General features: G+C 39.0%; 1 protein-coding gene across 1 annotated transcript in view; it reads right to left on the bottom strand.

The window, feature by feature from the left end:
• LOC146316065 (N-terminal EF-hand calcium-binding protein 2-like) overlaps window positions 1–22,912 on the bottom strand; it is a 178,460-nt gene that overhangs the window by 6,046 nt on the left and 149,502 nt on the right. Inside the window, exons 10-12 of the mRNA XM_084734620.1 lie at window positions 20,702–20,814; window positions 3,432–3,509; window positions 2,578–2,669 (exon numbers count right to left, since the gene is read on the bottom strand). Coding sequence (XP_084590746.1) covers window positions 2,578–2,669; window positions 3,432–3,509; window positions 20,702–20,814 — 283 coding nt within the window. The remainder of the gene's footprint in view (window positions 1–2,577; window positions 2,670–3,431; window positions 3,510–20,701; window positions 20,815–22,912) is intronic.

Here is a 22,912-nt window from a genome sequence, read left to right as displayed (position 1 = left end):
TGGCAGAGAAAGACAGGAGACGGAGGGGGAGGGCGGGGTGGCGAGAGGTGGACGAGAGTTTGACAAGAAAAAAGTACTAATGGCAGCCTGCCAAACATCACCTCAAGTCACTGACGGTCTACGCCTCAGAGCATGGACACATGCCAGTGTCAGACGTTTTAAATGGTGCCAGGTCGCTTTAATTGTTCAGAGTGCATCTGAGCTTCAAGTAATTACACAGGCAGCCATACTGACTAAACACTAATCACTTTCACAGGACTATGAGGGCACTGTATTATCATTACAGTTGTGCTCTGTAATTAAGCATTTTTACATAATTTCCCGTTCAATACTAACTTTTTTCTCGTTCTATTGTTTTATATTCAGAGCTGAAATGTTTAATAATTAATCACCTACACTTTTGATTGGTTCATAATTGAAAAATGCCAAAAACAACCCCAATTCCACAAAAGTTGTGATGCTGTGAAAATAAAAACAGAATGCAATGACTTTGCAAAAACTTTTCAAACTATATTCAGCTGAATACAGTAATACAAGATATATAATGTTCAAACTGATTAACTTAAAACTATTGTTTTTAGAAAATATACACATACACATTTGGAGTTTGATCCCTGCAACATGTTTCAAAAAGTTACAACGCTCAGAAAGTATTTGGGAACTGAGGACACTAATTGTTAGTTTGTTAATTGTAGTTCTGACAGTGAAATACTTTCTCATTCTTGCTTGATATACGACTTCAGCTGCTCAACAGTCCGGCGTCTCTGTTGTATTTTGTGCTTCATAATGCACCAAACATTTTCAGTGGGAGACAGGTCTAGACTGCAGGCAGGTCAGTCTGGTACCTGAACTCTTTTACTACGAAGACACGCTGTTGTGCTGATGTGTCTTGGTGTTGTGTTGCTAAAATAAACAGGGACGTCTCTTGAAAGACGCCATCTGGATGGCAGCATGTTCCTCCAAAACCTGTATGTACCTTTCAGCATTACTGGGGCCTTGACAGATATGACAGTTACCCATGATACCATGGGCACTTACACACCCCCATACCATCAAAGATGCTGTCTTTTAAACTTTGAACAATCTGAACAATCAGAAATGTGGGCCACAGCACACTTTTCCACTTTGCATCAGGTGAGCTCGGGCCCAAAGAAGCCTGCAGCGTTTCTGAATGTGGTTGATGTTTGACTTGAGTAGATTATTAACTTGCATTTGTAGATGCAGCAACAAACTGTTTACTGACAACAGTTTTACAAAGTGTTCCTGAGTCCATGTAGTATCCTTTATACAGTCATGAGAGTTTTATATGCAGTGCTGCCTGAGGGGTCAAAGGTCACAGGCATTGCTGGTTTTAAGCCTTGCTCCTGATGTATGGAGATTTCTGTGATTCCCTGAATTTTTAATGGTGTTATGGACTGTAGATGGTGAAATCCCTGAATGCAGTTTTATGCTGAGAATTGTTGTTCTTAATCTGTCGGACTATTTGTCCGTGCAGTTTTGTTCAAAATAGTGAAGCTCACCCCATTTATACTTGTGAACAACTGAGCCTTAAAAGCCTGTCGAATGTTACAAACAGCTGTTTTTATGAGTCTTCAACAACTTTTCCAGGTTTCTGTTGCCTCTGTACCAACTTTTTTGGAACATGTTGCAAGCAACAAATTAAGAATGAGTGTATATTTACAAAAACCTAACAAGCTGTACTTTATATCAAATTAGACAAAAACTTGAACAAACTGAGGGTCTTATTAGACTTTAATTAGAGCTTATTAGAGTGTAATTATATATACATAACAGCAAAACTGGATTGCAAATTGAAGTGTTATTTCTCAGTGTTAGACTTTATTAGGGGGTAATTAGTGTCTAATAAAATATATTACTTCTAGTTTTTGTCTAATTTTATTTAAAGTATGGCCTGTTAGGTCTGTTAGGGTATAGTTATGTTTGTTTACTGTCATAAAAAATATTATTTGTAGTTTTTGTCTAATTTGATACAAACTACAGCTTGCTGTGTCTCAATAGTGTACTGTAAAATAAAGTGTGACCCACAATTCTTATTTATTTTCAGGTTATTATAAACTAATGAAAACATTATTCTGAATATATTCAATTTCTGCAATATTCTGCCAATGAATCCCTTTAAATTTTACACACTAGAAATATTAGCATCAAAATGTACCAAAAATAAAAATACTTATTACGTAGAATGGCTCATTTCAGAATAATGTATATTACATTATTGGATTATCAATAGCACTGCACTGTGTAGTTTGCAGTAATCTATAATAATACATCATAATTTATTAGTAGTGGAATAAAGTATAAAGTGACATAAAGACACTGTAGTAAAATACAAGTACATCAAAATAAAATAAATTTACTTAATTACATTCCACCACTGCCTTTTTATTTGATGTTTGTTCACAAGTGTATTCCCCATGGCAAGTAAACTGATATTGATATATACATATATACTGTATATATAAAAAACAAAGTCGTTGGACTGCTGCTTTAATCGATGATAAAATAATAGCCTCTGTTTTGTTCTCGTGTGTTACTCTGTTGTGTTTCATCACTGACCTGGCACAGCTACAGAGGACATGGCCTCCGGCTGGCACAGTGTATCCACCTTCACATGCTGAAAGGCTTTGTTGGGGGCCGACTGGAGGTGCCTGCAATCAGAGGGGAGGGCGAGAAAGAGCACACACACACAGTTACACACATAGCACAAATGCACACAAGCACACACAGCCTCCAACCGCTTAGCACGGCCCTTAGCCTTTACTGTAAGAGTTGAAATATTAATGGCGGTGAGGTGCTGTGAGCAGTGGAGCAGAAAGTCAGATCAGCAGGCAGCTACATCAGCAGCCTCTCCTCGTGCCCAGCACCGGCACCATCACTAAATCATGATGACCTGACGCTGCTCAAGTGCTTCAGCAAGTCTGAAGCGAGCGAAAGGCTGAAGTATGCTAATTAAATGTGGATGGAGGAATTTATCCAACGGGCTCATGACAGTAATGGAAGAAAAGTGAGCGCTCCCTTTATTTGGTGATCACCAATCAGGGGAAACACTGGCAGGAAGGAACAGCTCCAAAAAACTTTCAGTGGGGCCAGAGTGCTGACTCCGAGGCATTTTCAGAAACAAAATGAATGTCCGTACTCAGTAATGACTTTTAATACTTTTAGACGGGATCAGCACTGGTGATGAAACATTTTCCCGCAATGGATCTTCCTCAGCATTTCTGCCTGTTGATTTGGCTAAATTTGAATATCACAGCAAGACCGTGACTTTAATGCTTCTTTAGAAAGTTGTTCACATATGTCAGAGAAAATCAGATATTAGTCAGATATTAGCTGGGGGCTTAAAATAGGCTTAAGATTAATATATTCTTATTTTTACATATACATAAAGCCACATGTGATTGAAGACTCACCTCTTCCACTCCTCCTCTCCATCCCAGAACTCGTAGACGACAAAGGATAAACCGTCCGGCAGGCGCACCGCAGTCACACTGGAACACAGACAGAGGAGAATGGAAATGAGTGGATAATAGAGCAGGGAAAGTGAAGGGTAGAGAAAGTCAGAATTACAACAGAATGTGAAGTGGATCACGAAGTGGGGAGGAAGTGAGAGGAAGAGATGCACAGATGCAACGGATTGATGGCACAAGTGATGGTAGAGGAGGGAAAAGATAGATGCAGCAGAAGAGAGAGTGGAAGAGAAGAAAGATGGATGAAGAGACCATGAGGTAGCAATAAAAAAGGGAGGAAACGAAAGTCACAAGAGGTCTTTAGTCTGGCAATCAACTGCCAATGGCAAGTTACAGCGTTATGGCTTCAATTCTGATGCAATCTCATAGTTCGAGCATTTTCTCAAGGACAAAATTTCTTTAATGGCAGCTGTTCAAACTGGAAAGTTACAGACTGTGGGATTCTGCAAGGCAGCTGTCTAGGTTCTTTTTTCTACTCCATCTTCACTGATGTTCTGCTGTTGTGTCGTGTTTTAGTACTTGAGATCAGTCGTGGTCTATAGATCACTTTTTGAAGGTTTCATCTTGGTCTCAATCGCATTTTTACTCTGTCTCATCTCAGTCTCAGACAAAGAGGACCACAACTGCAGAATATAAATAAAAAATTTAAATTGCCTGTGCGTTGTCTGATGTATTTTTTTAGACCATTACTGTGATTAGATATAAAACTTCTGGCTTCAAATACAAAGAATAACTTTTTTTTAGTTTTATTATAATTTTCCAATGCATTAAAAAAACACAAGACAAAACAATACATACACCACACTGAGCATCCCCTCATTAAATAAAGTAAACTTGTATCTAATGAAAAGATGGAGGCATGAGAAAATATTCGCAGTGCAAACAAAACCTAAATAGTAAGAATCAAACTTCCGTCTGGGACATTAATGTGGGTTTCCCAATTGTTCCATGTCAACGTGTAGACGTTTACTTTATTCAGAATTCTGAATGTCAACTCTTCCAGTGCCACCAGAGGACCAAGCAGACTATGCAAAGCATGCACCAATCAGGCAAAACATTATGACCACTGACAGGTGAAGTGAATAACACTGATTATCTCTTCGTCATGGCGCCTGTTAGTGGGTGGGACATATTAGGCAGCAAGTGAACATTTTGTCCTCAAAGTTGATGTGTTAGAAGCAGGAAAAATGGGCAAGTGTAAGGATTTGAGTGAGTTTGACAAGAGCCAAACTGTGATGGTTAGACGACTGGACCAGAGCATCTCCAAAACTGCAGCTCTCATGGGGTGTTCCTGGTCTGCAGTGGTCAGTATCTATCAAAAGTGGTCCAAGGAAGGAACAGTGGTGAATCAGCGACAGAGTCATAGGTGGCCAAGGCTCATTAATGCACGTGGGGAGTGAAGGCTGATCCATGTGGTCTGATCCAACAGACGAGCTCCTGTTGCTCAAATTGTTGAAGAAGTTAATGCTGGTTCTGATAGAAAGGTGTCAGAATACACAGTGCATCACAGTTTGTTGTGTATGGGGCTGCATAGCTGCAGACCAGTCAGGGTGTCCATGCTGACCCCTGTGCACCACAGAAAGCACCAACAATGGACACGTGAGCATCAGAACTGGACCACAGAGCAATGGAAGAAGGTGGCCTGGTCTGATGAATCATGTTTTCTTTTACATCACATGGATGGCCAGGTGTGTGTGCATCGCTTACCTGGGGAACACATGGCACCAGGATGCACTATGGGAAGAAGGCGAGCCGGTGGAGGCAGTGTGATGCTTTGGTCAATGTTCTGCTGGGAAACCTTGGGTCCTGCCATCCATGTGGATGTTACTTTGACATGTACCACCTACCTAAGCACTGTGGCAGACCATGTACACCCTTTCATGGAAACAGTATTCCCTGATGGCTGTGGCCTCTTTCAGCAGGATAATGCTCCGTGCCACAAAGCAAAAATGGTTCAGGAATGGTTTGAGGAGCACAACAATGAGTTTGAGGTGTTGACATGGCCTCCAAATTCCTCAGATCTCAATCCAATCAAGCATCTGAGGGATGTGCTGGACAAACAAGTCTGATCCATGGAGGCCCCACCTTGCAATTTACAGGACTTAAAGGATCTGCTGCTAACATCTTGGTGCCAGATACCACAGAACACCTTCAGGGGTCTAGTGGAGTCCATGCCTCGACGGGTCAAGAGCTGTTTTGGCAGCAAAAGGGGGACCAACACAATATTAGGCAGGTGGTCATAATGTCAAGCCTGATCAGTATAACCTGACTAATTTCTAATTTGAAATTTTTGTTGTTGTTACTTGCCGTCATCCCCTCCCTTATCCTGTTCACACACACACCACAAGCAAGTGAATATAGTATAGCTGCTGTCTGAAACAACAACATATATTAGAAACAGACAGGATGGTGGCCTGGTAGCTCAGTTGGCAGAGTGTCGGCCTCATGTACTGAGGCTGAGTCCTCTGCAGAGTTCACCGCCCTTTGCTGCGTGACATTCCTCCACTCTCTCTCTCTCCCTCTTTCCTGTCATATCTTCAGCTGTCCTATAAAAAATTAAAGGTGTAACAGCCATCTCCAAAAACATTTTAAAAAATAGAAATGGACAGGATCACAGCTCCCCAAAAGGGAAGCTAAAGCATCTCAGTCGCCCCCCTCTAGAGGGCACTTTACCCCATTTTTCTACTGGAAGGGCACTCTAGGGGGCATTTTAGCACGCTGTCTTGGACATTGGCCAACTCTAGAGGGCATTTATGATGTTTTATCTACCACAGTGGCACCAAAGAGGGCACTTTTGTGGCATTTTTTGAATGTGGTGGCTACTGTTATTAACAAAGCATCTTTTAGAAAGCACACAAAGACCTATCTCCCAAATAACCAGATGGGCGAATACCCCTACACGCATATATGTCTGGTTGTCAGGTTATATTATTGAATGATCCTCAAATTTTTGTGTTTTTATGTTTAGTCTGCTTACTTTTGTATCACTTTTATATCTAGTTACATAAGTGTTTTTTGTTTTCTCTGTTTTATTTCATTTGTACTGTAATCTGTTAACTTATTTATCATGGATTTCACTCATTTGTATATCTGCTGCACTTAACAGATTGTTTTTATATTTTAAGTTGACTCTACTTTCCTACTGTACATCTGTATTGTGGTTCTATGTGCAGGACCTCAGGAAGACCAGAGGCACATCCATGTGCTCTAATGAGGCTCATTAAATAAACATAAAAAGGTGCACATTATATATAAGATGTTTTATTGAAATGAAAAAGACATACAGACGTTTGGATTTCAGGGAAAAAGAAGATGGTTTCCTCATCCCACATAATACTGATACCACAGGACGGAACATCAAAATGAGGGCTTGGAATTACACCCAATCTATAAAAATGAAACGTGTAATAATACAGTGGAACAATATGTGACCGGGTCAGTGCAGATGGTGGAAGCTGGATGTTATTGGCCAATTCTACGAGGCACTTTACAGGTTACACTTTGCTGTAATGAACAAGGTCTCTGTATTGCCTCTGGAACAGCATGAATGTGTTGAAGTATGAGTTCAGCAAGGTGCTGGGGACAATCCAGAGGGGATATTTGACCATTTTTACTTGATACTGTCACTTACATTTTGCAAAAAAGTGCTGCATTTAAGGGCTGCGGGGTTAAACTGGACTGAGACAGTACTGTCCATCTGACAAAAGTTAAAAAACACAAAAGGGACTGCAGCTTGTCAGCAACAGTCTTTGTGTTTCAGGTTGCAGAAAAACATGCTTACATGTGCCTACATGGATGTGGGTGTTTCCCAGATCATTAAACCACATTAAATGATTTTTTTGGGATACTTAAGGGCAGCACAACAAGATTCTCACTGGTTTTAACATACGACATCACATCACATCACTTCACCACAATGTTCGCCATTGGCTCTTTGTTAGTTGTAGAAATTAATTTTAAGATATTACTGACTGAGCCAGTCTGAGCTTCATAAGAGAAATATTGACCCCATATGAGCCAGTTCACAGGACAAAGTAGTTGAGGCTTAAATCTTAAAGGTGACTGTGTTTTTGCCATCAGGACCCCTTGGCTTTGAAACAGCCTGCCTGAGGAGATGAGGCTCACAGTCAGTGACACAGATTTGCTTTTATATGGTGTTGTCTTTTTTATTCATTTTATTCTTTATTTGTTTTTATTTATATCAGTTTAATTTATTCTTCTGTCTTCTCTGTACAGTGTTTTTGCTTCTTGTGCTTTGTTTTTTAATTTTGCCTGAATTGCTTTTGTTTGTCCTTACTGTTCAGATTTATGTTGCTATATTGCACTCTGTTTGTAAAAGTGCTGCATAACTAAAAGTTATTATGATCATTAGTAAAAGTCCTTCAGACATGAACAACATGAGGAGACATGCCTCTATATATATGCAACCAATGGTGGCTGTCTGACAAATCACGTGATCACACATCATACCTCATGGATATACACAGTAAGGATACAGGAGTAATACAAAAATACAAATATGCAAAATACAAGTACATTTACAATCATATCCAGCTCAATAGTACGCTGAAAATAAAGCAGGTAAAAGAAATGGAAAGCAATGAACCAAACAAGTAGACTTGTTTGTGTGGTATTTTTCATTCAGTATCACTACTTTTTTAAAGTAACATAGGTGCCTCTATAAAATTATAGAAGTATACAAGTATTTTTCACAGTATTTTCACCTTGAATTTGCATGTCATTATGATGTTTTTTTACCGGATGTTCTAGTCATGTGATATTCAAGATGATGCTGTACAACAAATACATTTACAATCCTATCAAGCTGAAAATAAAGCCGGTATAAGGCTTGCTTTTCTGTCCAGCACCCAGTACTCGCTTTTGGATATGTGTGCTGCTTTTTGAGTCCAATATTCACTCTCCTGCTAGCTCTGTTTTGGTCTCCAAGAACTCCTTAAGGAAAAAGATCTTGCACTTTAGCAGCTCAACACTTTGTTCACCAGCCATCTGTTAACTTTGGTTATGTGTCACACAGTGCTGGACAGGTAATGTGGTGTTTTTTTTTCTTCCAGATTTTCAGTTGAAAACTGAAAAGACTGCTTATTGCAATTGTAAATGACACTGATGATAGTCAATGAACAGAAAGACGCTAAAACTCTTGCCAGGGCTGAGGGCAAACTGCAGAGTTGGGTGATAATTTCTGTTGTGTTTTTCAGCACAAACGTACCTCGAAAAAGAAAAAAAAAAAGAACTCTTTCAACACTTCTATCGAGATGATGACCCATTTTCACAGAACTTTCACTGAATCTGTTTTAATCCTCTGTATTATTGCTTGGTTTGGAAACAGACTTGGAAGTCTTGTTAAAACTGGCAGTAAGATCTTGGGGAGGAGTCAGGCCAAGTTTTTGGTCATCTGGTCCTTAAGAAGACTCAAGTTGTATTACTCCGGAGGCTCCATGCCTCTTTTATTCTGAGTGCTATCGATAGGCTTAATAGCAATTAGCACTTTGGCTGCTTTCCTTGCACTACCCTGGCACATTTGCACATTTGGATTCCTGCATATTTGTACTTTTCATTTCCTCGCACTGACTATGTGATTTATTAATTATCCCTGCCAGGCGTAAGCCAGGAGGCTTCAAACCAGACCTTCAGTCAGCATTAGGGCAAGTAGATAATGACTGAATTTTCATTTTTGGGTGAACTATTCCTTTAAGCACTGAATACAGCTTTCAACATCAGACCATTAGGAATATTTTCTACGTGATTAAGTCTTTAAATCGGTCAAAACATTTGATTCAACAACACTGTGAACTACTTATGCTCTCTTAGAAGAAAAGACAATGTCCTGAGATAGTAATAGTGTTCTACACAAAGACGTCTCATTCAGTGCCAGTAAAAAGCGGTCAGCAGCACTAACACACAGTGATTCCTTTTTCATCGGACCCCAGTCCATTAGTTGCACCTGCCCGGTTTGTAATTTTCTGACTCTGAACGCATCGAAGTGAGAGGAGGGGAGCAGCTGAGGTTGTGTTTATGCAGAGCAGGCGGTGCGGTGCAATTCTGCTACTTGTTTTGGCATGAAATTACCCCTGCATTTATGCCTGCTCAGGGTACCTTTTAACACAAACACAATTTTCATTTCAATTTTCAAAGCAATTTTTTTTACGGTGCAAGCACAGGCCTCTAAAATCACAAACAAAAGAAATCACCTTCCATGTAGATTGAGTTTTGCTTGTTTCACATTATTTCACCTCATTTTAATCCGGTACAAGTTTAAATTCACCGGTGCATGACCTCTGTGTTTTTCTTCGTACCAGACTGGTAAAGTTTTCCACTTCTCAGAGTCTGAGAGCAGGCGGATCATAACAGACACCCTGAACACTGAAATCATCACAGTAATATTTTCAGTCATGTCAACAGGACTGTTAAGTCCAGACTGCAACTTACTTTTTGTGCTGATGGCACTACTTTACTGTATTGTAATATAGTGTTTAAATACACACACATGACTAAATGTATGCAACATTTTAATCATTTATAAGAAAATATTCCCAACTGACGGTAATAATGAGAAAATACTTCATTGATATGATCAACTTACATATCTTCAATAACTTCACATCATAACTAAGTGAAAGGAGTTTCTGTGTCTCCAGGAATTAAAAATTCAACATAAAAAGGACATTGTTTCTACTTAAAGAGCACATTGGATGTGCTGTATATTAATATTTGTACTTTGCAGCTCCTGCCTGGACTCTCCTGGATCTGTTTCACTTGTAACCAATATTTTACACAGTTATCCTCTCACTCTGAGCAAAAATGAGTTAAATTAACCCAAAACAGCTTTTGCTTGCTTTTCGAGAGAATTAAGAGTTTAAAGAGAATTTAGAATTTATTTTGGTCTGCAAATAGAAATAGGATCATCATATATAAATCTATGAATTCATGTAACACATCGCCTTTTACAGAAAATACTTGAATAATGCAGTGAAAAACATGACTATATTGCAATTTAACATAACATAACATAACACTTCGGCAGTCCAAAAAAGGTGTAGGCTGAAGCTGCTTTTATACTTTTGCAGCAGAAAAGGCGTGTCACACTGGGGGTTCCTAAAGGAAGTGATGAAACCCACGTCTGGATACCCTCTCTTCCCGTGGGCCCACACACCCGGGGTCCTCAGACCAATACCCCTGGAAGAGCACCAGGCTGTGAGGCAATTTTAGTGTATAGAATTTGATCCATTCTGCCCAATGACATTTGGAAAGCATAGAAGAGCTGCTTGATTCAATTATTTCATTCCATCCAGGGGTGCGGGGAGCCAGCAGTCAGCTGGATCGACCTGCGGAAGTCTCCGACGTACCTGCTCTCAAATGGCTCGGGCTCAAAAATGCAGGAGGCTTTTTCGGCGTATGCACCCACTGAGCAGCTTTCACAGCCTAAACCTACATCTTTTGATGAGGTACGGTCTAAATTTCATTTTATTTTGTAATATACATTACAGATTGGGTAACTTTTGACTGCATCTAACTGTCAATTAGTTTATTTCTTTTTCAGTCTCTCAGTGAACGTACGAGATTCTTTTGTCACAGTTGTGTTGAAGCACATTCATCAGAGCCAGGCTAAAACTGGGATGTCAGCAACAACGCTGCTGTCCCAATTACAAATTGATCACACTGCGCCCTCAACTTCAAGTTCAAACTCACAAAGTGTCTTCCTCTGAGTAACATCTCAAGGATTACAAGATGGATTATTCTTCAAACCCAGCACTGGCTCGTTCTGAGGCAGTCTGCAGAGAAGCACTCGGGATGTGTGGTGCATCGCACTTAATACAGTTACACAATCATATTTCTCTCTATGGTAGGACTCGGCTATATAGATTGGGAAAAAGTCTGTTCACTGGAAGACTGAGGAGTGACAATCACTGGTGAAAACAGAACTGATTTGAAGTGACATTTGCAGCTGAGTAAAACCCCAAAATCCATGCAAAAGTAGACACATTTTTCAAGCTAACTTATCAGTTTTCACTAAACTTGAAATACAAAGAAGCTAAAAGAAACCACAGCTGTCTGTTACTGATTAGAGTCGTGAAATGACCTGGAGTTGCTGATCTTAGACTGTGGAGTAAAGGATTGATTGGCACAATAAAGATAAGAAATGTTAAGTTTCACTGTCCTCAAATGGAAACAAACATGCAACAAAAAGAAGAATGCACGCTTGAAGAAATGCAGTATGTGAGGGATAATCAATGAGTAGGTGCATGTTAAACCGTTTGAAGTCACAGTGTGGAGGCGAAGTGATTCAAACTGTTTAAGGCACACATACAAAGTGATTAACCCGCTTATACCATGGTCATTTACCAGCAATATGAAATAAATAATAATAATAATAATAATAATAATAATAATAATAATAATAATAATAATAATAAATAAAAGCATTCACAGATTTTTTTGGTGAAAGTTTTGCACTGAAAATGAAAGCATGAGCTTTCTGTTGTCATGACAAGGAATAATTCTAGTCTCTTTTATAATCAAACTCAGCTCGCTTTGCACAGTTGATAACGAGTGTCATCTCTTCCTGACAAGAAGAAATGTGAGCGAACAACTGTGCACATACACGAGTGATGTCACAGCGGCACACTTGAGACCCTCTGTAGATGATCAAATTAAGTGTCTGAGTCATTTATTCATAACTAACGTAATTTTCTTAAATCAACCTTGTTTCTATATAGGATAGTTTGGTTACTTGTAACTCACAAAAGTTCCCTTTTTTCCTCACAATCCCCGTCCTTTTTGAGGAGATTCCTTTAAAAAGGCTGCTGTGGATCGTACAAAAGGTGCTGCTCAATTAGTCTCTCATCCTCCCTTTGACTGGTTTGAGGAGAAGAAACAGACACGTCAAGGATGTCACGTTGATAGGTTGGAGATGCGTGAAATTTTGCTGAAATAGAGCAAAGGTAAGCGATTTTTCAAGTGAGTGTCACGTCGCTCAGCCTGTCCGCTGATGCACAGAGCAGATTAGGATGTCGTCATGTGGGAAAATTGAAGCAGTCAGCTGTTCCTTCACTCACTTGTTGCAATCACCTCCAGTTAGGAAGCGGTGTGAGCTCTGACAGTTCTGCTCTTTAATATTACTATGGTTACAAGCTGGAAAGCGGATGAATTTTGAATGGTGATTAAACTTGAGTCGAACTAACTGTGCATTCAACAGTTTTAACACACAGCAGCCAACCAATCAGAAAAGAGTATTTGCCTAGACCGAGGTATAAATGAGAGACTGGAGCAGAAAAGTAGTATACTAAATGTTATGTTAATAACAGGTTAATATATGTTTCTATCAGAAGTATACAGCATTTTGAGTTTGGAAATTCTAGAGAAACGTTTAAATGATGCATTAAACCCGTTAGATTTAAGTGGACAGAATCTAAAATAGATTTAGCTGACTAAAATGTTATTATGTTGATATTTAATCAACTAAAACTGGACTAAAACAATTCAGATGATCATACAATAATTAAAACTAAATGGCATTTTAGTCAAAACAATATTTAACTTTAACTAAATCCAAATTTGCTGTTAAAATTAACACTGTGGCATAGCAAAGAGTGGTGATGCCTCCACCGTCATCAAGAGTGTTAAAATGTATACAAGTATGCCATAATGGCAAAATGCCAATTTGCCATTTTGAAATAAAGACTTCTATATTGAAATAAAAAAGTTTCTATAAAAAGGTTATGAAGTAACATTTTATTATAAAGATTTTAATGATTTATCAAATACCTGAGTTTTGAACAGACTATGATCAGTGACATGTATATTACCAGTACTTTGCCATTTCTCGTATTTTCCGTAACATGGATTGTATCACATGGTCTGAGCTGTGTGTAGGCAGGTCTAAAAGTCAGTTCTTCCCTGAGCCTGCGGAGGGCACTGACAGGCAGCTGCTCCCTGCTCAACATTTTCACAGGGCTTTAGAAGAAATGACTTGTGCTGTGTGAGCTCTGCTGGAGGGGATAATAAAGTGTTTGTGCAGGTAATCACACATTCACCCTAAAAGATAATGAGCAGGGAAGGCAGGGACTAAATAAATATTACAGCTAGTTTGTGCAAGATTAAATGAGGAGCGAGAAAAAGGAAAGATACACAGCCACACAAAAGACAGAAAGAAGGAGACGGCACACAGGAAAGAAAAGTCTATTCAGAGGTAATGAGCAGCCTTCCTCCATCAACACAGCTTCCTCTCTCTCATGCATTATTTACCTGTGCTACCTATAAGCATTGTGCTGCCACTACAGTTACTGCTGAAGCAAGAGAGGAACAAAGGTACCAACAAGACAGTGAAAAGATGAAAAATACTACAAACAAACAAAAAAAGAAAGAGAATCATCAGCATGTTTCATGTGTGAGCTGTTGTTCATTGACCTCAGCAGAGTATGAAGTAGGTGTGACTTAAAGGGACAGTTCACCCAGAAATCAAAATTAAGTCGTCACCTAATCACCCTCATGCCGACTGAGGGTTGGATTTGGTTTTTTAGTCCACAAAATACTGCTGGAGTTTACCAGGAAAAGAGCACTGCAGAATCTCCCAATCAATTGAAGTGAATGACGACCAGTTTTCAAACTTGCAGACTGCTTGTCTGGTGTAATCCAAGTCTCCTAAAGCCCCTAAGTGCCAAGTTGACTTGAAAGATGTCATTTACACCATGTTTTTGCCTAAATTTTCACTGTCGATCCTGAGCTTGGAGCGACGTTCATGTGTGCGTGCACACCGTCTGAGCTGTGTGTGTGTGTGTGGTGTGACGGTGTGCGCACGGAAGTGAATGGCATGCTGGGGCTTTAGGAGAACTGGATTACACCAGACGAGCAGTATGGAGGCATTTTATGGATTTTCTTCTTTTCCATTTGAAAACTGGTCACCATCCACTTCCACTGTTTGGGGGATTTTGCAAAGATGTTTTCCTGTGAAGCTCCAGCAGTGTTTTGTGGACTAAAGAACTAAACCCATCAAACTGCACAGTAATCCATCCAATAACTGGGCCTCATGCAAGAACATTTTTATATTTTTATCTTAAATAAGATTTTCTTGTGCAAACATGCCACGTCAGATTCAGCAAACACTCATAACTTCAGACAACTGTGTAAATGATCCGCCTATGCATACTTGAGTGCACATGCATGAGATTTGTAAATTAGCATAATTAACAGTATAATAATATCATATAAGGTTATACTTCCTGCACCATAAATCAGGAAATGCTCATTCATGAAAGTGAAATCAAGGATTAAAAAGAAAAACTTAAGGAGTTTGCAGAGTGACGTCAGAGAGTCATCATTTTAACAGCATCAGCAGTGGAATTAAAGGACCTACCAAAGCCAAGAAACAGGAAAACAAAGTGCTGTTAAAGCTCCGATGATAGACTTTATGTGGAAATATATTATAAATAATTTATTAGAATGCCAGGACAATGGTGGATGATGGTGACATGATTGTGAAGTGTGAATTTATTTTTCAGACTCAAAATGTCTTCAGACTGATGAAATATATATTATCATTAGTGAAAAACTTTTTGGTTTTGGTTTGGATAACAACAGACTAAGTGCACATGACTCCTACAAATGGTCTGGCAAATTGTGTTCATATCTGAAAGAAAATTCAAAATACTAGAAATCTGGTGAATGCAACAAGTTCTCTGAAATCCCTTGTGCGTACCACTTAAAAACAAATTTCTTGCATGAGGCCCATTGTTAAGATATGTCAGTCTGGGGTGCCTGGGTAGCTCAAGTGCACCTCATGTATGGAGGCTGTGAGTCCTCTGCAGTGGCTGTGGGTTCAAATCCTGCCTGCGGCCCTTTGCCGTGTGTCATTCCTCCACTCTCCCCATCATAAAATGGCGATGCTGAACGGCTTTTATTATTAGTTTAGGTTATTATTTATTTGACAGGGACAGTGCAACACTTCTGGAAATGTGTCAGTTAGCTGGAAAGGCTATTTTTCATCTGTAGTCCCAAGCCAAGTAATAGTTAGCAGCACAGACTTTAAGTTTAAAAGCATTTCATTAAATGCTCTTGGAAAACAGTGCTGGGATCAGCATCAGTAAATCAAGATGTCAGTGTTAACAGAGCCTGTCCCCTGACAGCAGGGGTAGAGCCACGGTTCACTACAGGGCTTTGATTGCATGCGACCAACTTTTCCATAATAGCGTGAGCCCGGGGCACTGCAGCGTTTTATAATGAAAGAGATAAGCAACAACACGCTCCGACTCAAAAACCTTTGCCCCTTTTCACTTTCCAACGTCTTCCATCCACATGTGAGGACGTTATTTACTCTGAAACAGCCCCTCCCCACAGGCACCATTTTATTACAAGATATGCTGGTCATAAAAAGTGGTAAACTAATATGAAATGAGGTGGATGCAAACACAACTGTGTTAATTTTTTTCAGGGATAAACAATATTGTATTTTTGCAGATAACCAATAAGCTGATATTTTCCAACTCATTTTGGCCAATTTCTAATACCAATATATATGCACATATTGTTTTCTACCTAACTGCAGAAAAACATCATATCTCTCTTGTAGTGGAATTGGCACATTATTATGTCTATTCTTTTTGTGACGGTCCACTGGCAGACATAAACTAAAATGCTTATTAAAATGCACACATTCACTGGACAAAATAAGAAAACTACTGCTGACAGTTTTTTTCCTGTATGTGCCTGTTTCTCTCAGTTCTTCACAAATTTGTCGTGATGATCAGGATGACGGCTCTCAAGACGGGCAGTTTAATTTGGAGTGTTGAAGGAATGTAATTCAGTTCCTTCTAACATCACCAACGCTGAACAATCATTGCAAATTGCATCTTTGCTGTTTGTTTCAGACACTTCAGAAAGCATCCGCACCGCAGACATACTTGTACTGCATTCACATAATTAAAGCGTCATCGGCCAAACTGCACAAAACTTTCCCTGATCTCTCACCTGCATGTAACAGATGGAAGAACCCTGCATGTTGATGAACCCAGAATACCTGATTTCAAAGAAGGTGAAGATTCACAGAGTTTTTTTGTTCAATTTGAATGGATAGCCAGATCATGAGGATGACAGCCAGCGGAGTGGGCAGCGAGAGTGGTCACCTTGTTGACAGGAAAAGTTCTACAGGCCTGTGCTGGAATGGATGAGGAACAGTCAGAATTGTATGAGGCTGTTAAAGCAGCAGTGCTGATGTTACAGAAGAGCCATACAGACAGCGCTTCCGGAGCACTACTGTGCCGGTGGGAGAGACTGTGCAAGAAACCTACAACCGGATAAAGGGACTGTACAAATGATGGATGCGACCAGACAGCTGCACTAAGGAGCAGATTGGCAAAACCATCGTCTTGGGGCAATAACTGTGTGTGCTCCATCCAGACTTCTGCATCTGGGAAAAGGAACACAATCCCCAGAGGAAGCAGCGACTGGTTGAGGTGACTGTTGGGAAACCAAGGTTTGGGGACGGCAAACATTACAGTTTGCCTGCTATGGACAGTACGGACACTGGGGTGAGTAAGAAACCTGTTCATTCAAAGTTAAAACCCAACTTTGCATGTTATTACTCTCAGCAGCCTGGCCACAATGCTTTGTTGTGTCCTTTAAGAAAATCAAAGTCAAAGACATGTCCAAAAATGTTTGGTCTCTTTTGTTTCAATGGTACTCCACTCCATTTAGACCACAACAATAATATTGTACTGTTGTGTGGAATGTTGGTTGAAAAGAGGCCCATTTAGAAGCTGTGTAAATCTGACTCTGCCCCTCAGTTTGAGACCTGGTTAAAGAAACTGGTGGACGTTTGTCATGCTGAAAGACTGAGATATGATCTGTCTGGCAATTTATTTCTTTTATTTTATTTTTGTGTGCGTGAGTAAATTCTTGGGGCTTATATAGTGCTGGGGGACATGTTTCAGCTCCGCCCAAAAAATCCTGAACACAGAACTTGAGTACAAAAGTTTAACGGTCTAACTCCAAAACTCAGTACTACACAGTTCTCAGTCTATTCATGTTTTCAGCAACTATGCTCCAACATGTATAATGTGTTTAAATGAAAAACTCCCTTATACCTGTGCACAAACTTTAACCAATCAGAAAACCTTAAACTTAACCCCTTTCCTGTGCAGATTAGGTTTTTGTCTTGCTGGAAAATAATGATGCATTCCATTTGTACTGGGAAGTCGGACAAACCTCACCAACCCTGACCTCAAGATCCAAGATGTCTGCCCTGCACCAACAGCAGTGAAAGCTGTGGTACATACTCTTTATTAAGATTTCTGTCTTTATTTGAGTCTCATTTATTCAGTCTTACATGCAGTGCAGCCCAAGTTCCATCTGTGGACATGTTGTAATGTGAAATGTGAAATTCATCATCAACAGGTATTGCTAACAATGGCTAACCTTGCTAACCCCGTGACATTCCCAGCTCCAACTTCTGACTTCTGAGGTTAATGAAATGCAGCATAAATGTCTTTTACAGTAGGGTTCAGGGTTTTAGAGTCTGTTGCTGTCACTGTTAAAACGTCCCCACAGCGTGATGCTGTCACCACCAGGCTGCATGGTGGGAATGTTTGTGTCTCTGCTGTGTGCTGTCTGGATTATTGCCAAAACTCTCAGTTTGGTTCCACCAGACCAAAACCTTATTTTTCTTTGTTTGACAGCTTCCTTCACACCTCCAGTCCAGATATGATGTGAAAGCATAAAGTTATAGTTGCCAAAGCACCTGACCAGTATTACACCACATACACAACGCCTCCCATCTCAACAGCTTTTAAAGACGCCCTGCTCCAGGCAGATTTATAACTGCATCATATCTCTTTACTTTTATGACTGATCTTATTGTACTCAGAGGGATATTCACTGTCTTGTATATTTTCTTGTGTCCATCACTTATGTCAGTAAAGTTGTCTGTATAGATTTGTTTGTCCCACTGTAGTTTTACAGCAGTTGTGTCTTACAGATAAAGGTGTATTCAGGCTAATGTCTTATCTTGACAACACACAAATCATCTCCCTTCATCTTATTATGCAACTTCTGAAAACAACTGGCTGCACCAGTGATGGTTCACAGTTATGGAGTGAAGACTCAATGAAATATTTATTTTGTGTTTTCTACTTAATTTAGATCTGTTGGCAGATTTATTTTCATTTTTACATTAAAGATTCATTTTTCTGTTTAGCGGCACTTAAAAAACTTTGTTTAACAGAAAGGGAAGGTAGTTGAATTCTGTGTTCATACCTTTTTTTAAATGTCTTTTTTAAATATAATTTGTCTTTATTATATAGAGACAGAAGACGATATGACAGGAAAGGGGGTAGAGAGAGGGGATGATTCCATTTATGCAGGATGGTGACACAGAATAATGGCACTGGCTGTGTAAAAGTGGCTTACGTCAGTTGTGTGTTAAAAATTATTGTATTTAATATTTCTACATTAAAATGTCTAAAACAACTAGACATATGTTATATATTTTGTTAAGCTGTATGCTAACATAATGTCAAATTTCCCCCAAAATTTCAAATCCAAAGGAATCCATAATTTATTCAAGGTAACTTTGTACTTCCTTCTAGCCATTGTTAGCTAGTTGCTGTAACTTCCAGGATACACCTGACATGACAGAGAGCGAAGAAGGAAGTTGGCACACTTGACTAAACATGAATAAAACTTTGTCTGTCCCCATCACATGCAATGGTGGATTTTTTTTAACAATACAGATGACAACAACTCCCATGATCCCACACTACTTAATGATGTCAAACTATGTCTTTTGCTATGGTTTTAATGTGAGAGACCCCTAGAAGCAACTTGCATATTGCACGTTGTTTAGCCGTTGTTTCTGTTGCCCCAAGTGGTCAAAAAATCGGTTAAAGCGATACTTTACCCAGAAATGAAAATTCAGTCATTATCTACTCACCCTCAAATGATTGAAAGTCGGGTTTAGTTTTTCAGTCCACAAAACACAGGGAGACAGTGTTGCAGATTCTCTCTTATGTAAATGGTGAACAGTTTTCAAACGGAAAAAAATGCCTCCATACTGCTTTTCTTGTGTAATCCAAGTCTCCTAAAGGCCCGACACGCCAAGTTGACTTGAAAGACATCATTTACTTCATGCTTTTAGCCTAAATCTTCATCATCATCATCTTCATCCTTAACTTGGAGCCATTTTTGTGTGCATGTGCACTCCATCTGGGTGTGTGTGGCGTGATGACGTGCATGTGCAACTGAACGGCATGCCAGGGTGTTGGGAGACTTGGATTACACCACACTGGTGTAAAAACTGGTCACCATTCAATTAAATTGTTTGGGAGATTCTGCAGCGCTGTTTTCCTGCTAAACTCCAGCAGCGTTCTGTGGACTAAAAAAAACAAACCTGACCTTCAATCAGCATGAGGCTGAGTAGATAATGACTGAATTTTCATTTTTGAACTACAGTATCCCTTTAATGCAGGTTTAACTATGTTAAATCACTCCAAGTGTATTGAATATTATGCAAATGCACTGTTTATTCTGTGCTATATGAAGCTGTTAAGCCTCACACTTCTGTCTCTGCCCCTGCTGCAGACCCTTCATCCCAAAGTACAGCCTGCAGTTACTGGTGGGAGAAACTGTAATACAGTAGAAGAACCTTGAAGTCTTGCCAAGGGCATATGCAGAATATGACTCTGGACTATGCATATGGCATATTGAGTCTAGGATTTAGAGAAATCTCTCTGGATATTAGACTGCTTCTCAGCACCCTGGGGCTCAGAGTGGGAGACACAGGAGTTTTGTAATAGCAACGGCATGTGCATTTCAGACTATATTACAGGTATAATATTATACACATTGGGTATGCAGCATGATTTGAGTATCCCACTGATCCAAACCCCATAGGAGTCACAGAATTTTTCAGATTTTGGAAGGATAATGATGAAATACCCACTCAAAGCTTAACTGAAAAAGTTTTGCGTGTGCGTAGGCTTGTGTGTGTGTGTGCGTGCATTAACACTGAAAAAAACAGACACAGTCCAAAACCAGAGGAGGGAATATTTGAGGTAGTACTTAATAAAGTTAGAAAAACAGTGAGGCCCTGACACTGAAAACGGAACACATTAAATATTAAAAATGATTAGGGTTATGGTGCTGTACTCTGCAGCAGCAGCAGGAGCAGAGCGGTTATGAAAATGTGGAGCAATAGTGAGACTTACTGAAAGCAGTCCCTCTGAGTGGACACGTTCTTCAGATACTGCTTCAGAGCCTCGCAGAACTCGCCCAGCTTCTTCTGGGAAACCACCATCTCCTGACGAATCAGCAACAAGGACTGCAGAGGAGGACAGAGGGAGGTCAGTGTTATATTGTCAGTTTGCATCACTGTAAGTCACTGTGTTTGTCACAAGCAGACAAATACCAGTTCTTATTCAAATCATGTCCTACCAAAAAAACCTACCAAATATATGTAATTTATGAAATATTTTGTTTGCTTTAGTTTTATTACTTTCTAAACTTGCTCTGTCAGAAAACAGCCTTGTCCCAGACAAGAATTCACAACTTTAAACAATTTAAAAATGTGTTCAAAGCCTTCATAATCTAAAACTAACAATGCCTACTGATAACAGGTATTAAAATGTGCCATTATTATCATCTTTGTTTTAAAATATTTGATTTTTTGAATGAAAATATTGTTCCTTTGCACCTTTGTTACATCTCAGATTTCCATCAACTCCATCAAATTCATCAAAGCATGATTTAATCAGGCAGAAAAAGGGTTAGCTATACCCTGAAGACCCCCATCTCACTTCCTGGTTTAAAAAATTGGCAGGAATACTGCTCAAGCACTGGTAAGCTCTCTATTTTTGGACAAATTCATTAAATAAAAATGCTTTCAGATGTATTTCAACCATAACATGTCAGCTCTGTAGCCCTTCTAAATCAAAGCTAAATAAAAAATATGGTTTAAAATGTGTATTTTGATTAGCATTAACAGAACTCTAAGGAAAAAATAAATTTGCTGCTCACTCAGTTGTTTTTTCAGTTTGAAAACTGGTCACCTGCTGTGAAATAATGTAACTTAAAAAAAAAAAAATTCAATCACTAGAAGGTTGATCCGTTACAAGTTTTAATAAGAGTTTGATGTTTAAAATATATTTTCCCAACATAATGAAGAGTAAAAATCAAATCCCCAATTAAAACAGTTTTGTCCCAGTTCTCAAGAATGAGATACAAACATTATGGTTTTGTACCAAACAATGTAACTTTTTAATTGCCTATTTGTTAGTCTTGGCTGACATTTGTTGTTTTTCAACTCAAAATACACATTAAAGTTTCTTTGCCAGATACATTTTTGTGTAGAGAATGTAATTACTTCTTGGATTACGTTCACTGTGTCTGGTGTCAAGCTTGACTTTTTCAATAATGAACCTGGACTACAATCTCTTCCTGACTGTAACCAAATGCTTTAGCTGCCAACACACAATCACATAAATGTTAATCATGTGTTGGTTGGCAGGAGTGGATACTGTTGGAAAACTAATAAAATAGTAGTGCAAATACATTTAATCTTTGAGAATTTGGACAAAACTGTACTTTGAGGGATTTTTGAATTTTACTCTTTAATCATGCTGGAAAATATATTTTCGAGGATCAAACTCCAGGCTATTAAACTGACAAGAGCTGATGTCTTACACAGCTGACAAAAGTTCTCTTTTTTTAAACCAGGAAGTGAGACAGGGGTCCTCAGGGTATAGCTAACCCTTTTCATGCCTGATTAAATCATGTTTTTGTAAAAAGTTGACAGAGTTGACACAGCTTTCAGAGCCAACATTCTAATAAAAAGAAAGATTTTAAAACAAAGATGGCACATTTTTACACCTGCTTTCAGTAGGTATTGTTACATTTAGATTTTGAAGCTTTTAACACATTTTTTAATTGTTTGATGTTGTGAATTCTCATCTGGGAGTGTTTTCTGACACAGACCAAGTTTAAAAATTAAATTAAAGCAAACCAAAACACTTCATAAAGAAGATATATTTAATATATATAAATCCTGAAAGAATACATTTTCACCAAATATTGGAATTTATAAGTGTTTTTGGTTGCATATGTTTCCTTGTCACGCTGAAAAACAGAACAATAACTTAATCCAGACATCATATGTTACTACTGTCTTACTTGTACAGTATTTGCTGATGCATATTAGTTGTATACAAATGTAATTTTTCTGAAGTGGTTTTGCATATTTAATAAATCATCTTAGACAACAGTAACCGTTTCCAGTTGATTGTGTTTCTAAATGTCCATCTCAAACAGAAAGGAGACATGATTAACTTGCTGTCTTTAAGCTATGCTGGTGGTGTGGCATTGAGTATGGTCATGTTGTGTCCCTTTTGCAAACACATCCACTTGGCTTGACTCGGCGTGTC

Source organism: Lutjanus erythropterus, chromosome 13 (genome assembly GCF_056507025.1).
Source record: "Lutjanus erythropterus isolate fLutEry1 chromosome 13, fLutEry1.hap2, whole genome shotgun sequence".
NCBI classification, from domain to species: Eukaryota; Metazoa; Chordata; class Actinopteri; order Lutjaniformes; family Lutjanidae; genus Lutjanus; species Lutjanus erythropterus.
This window is presented reverse-complemented; position numbering and strand designations above follow the sequence as displayed.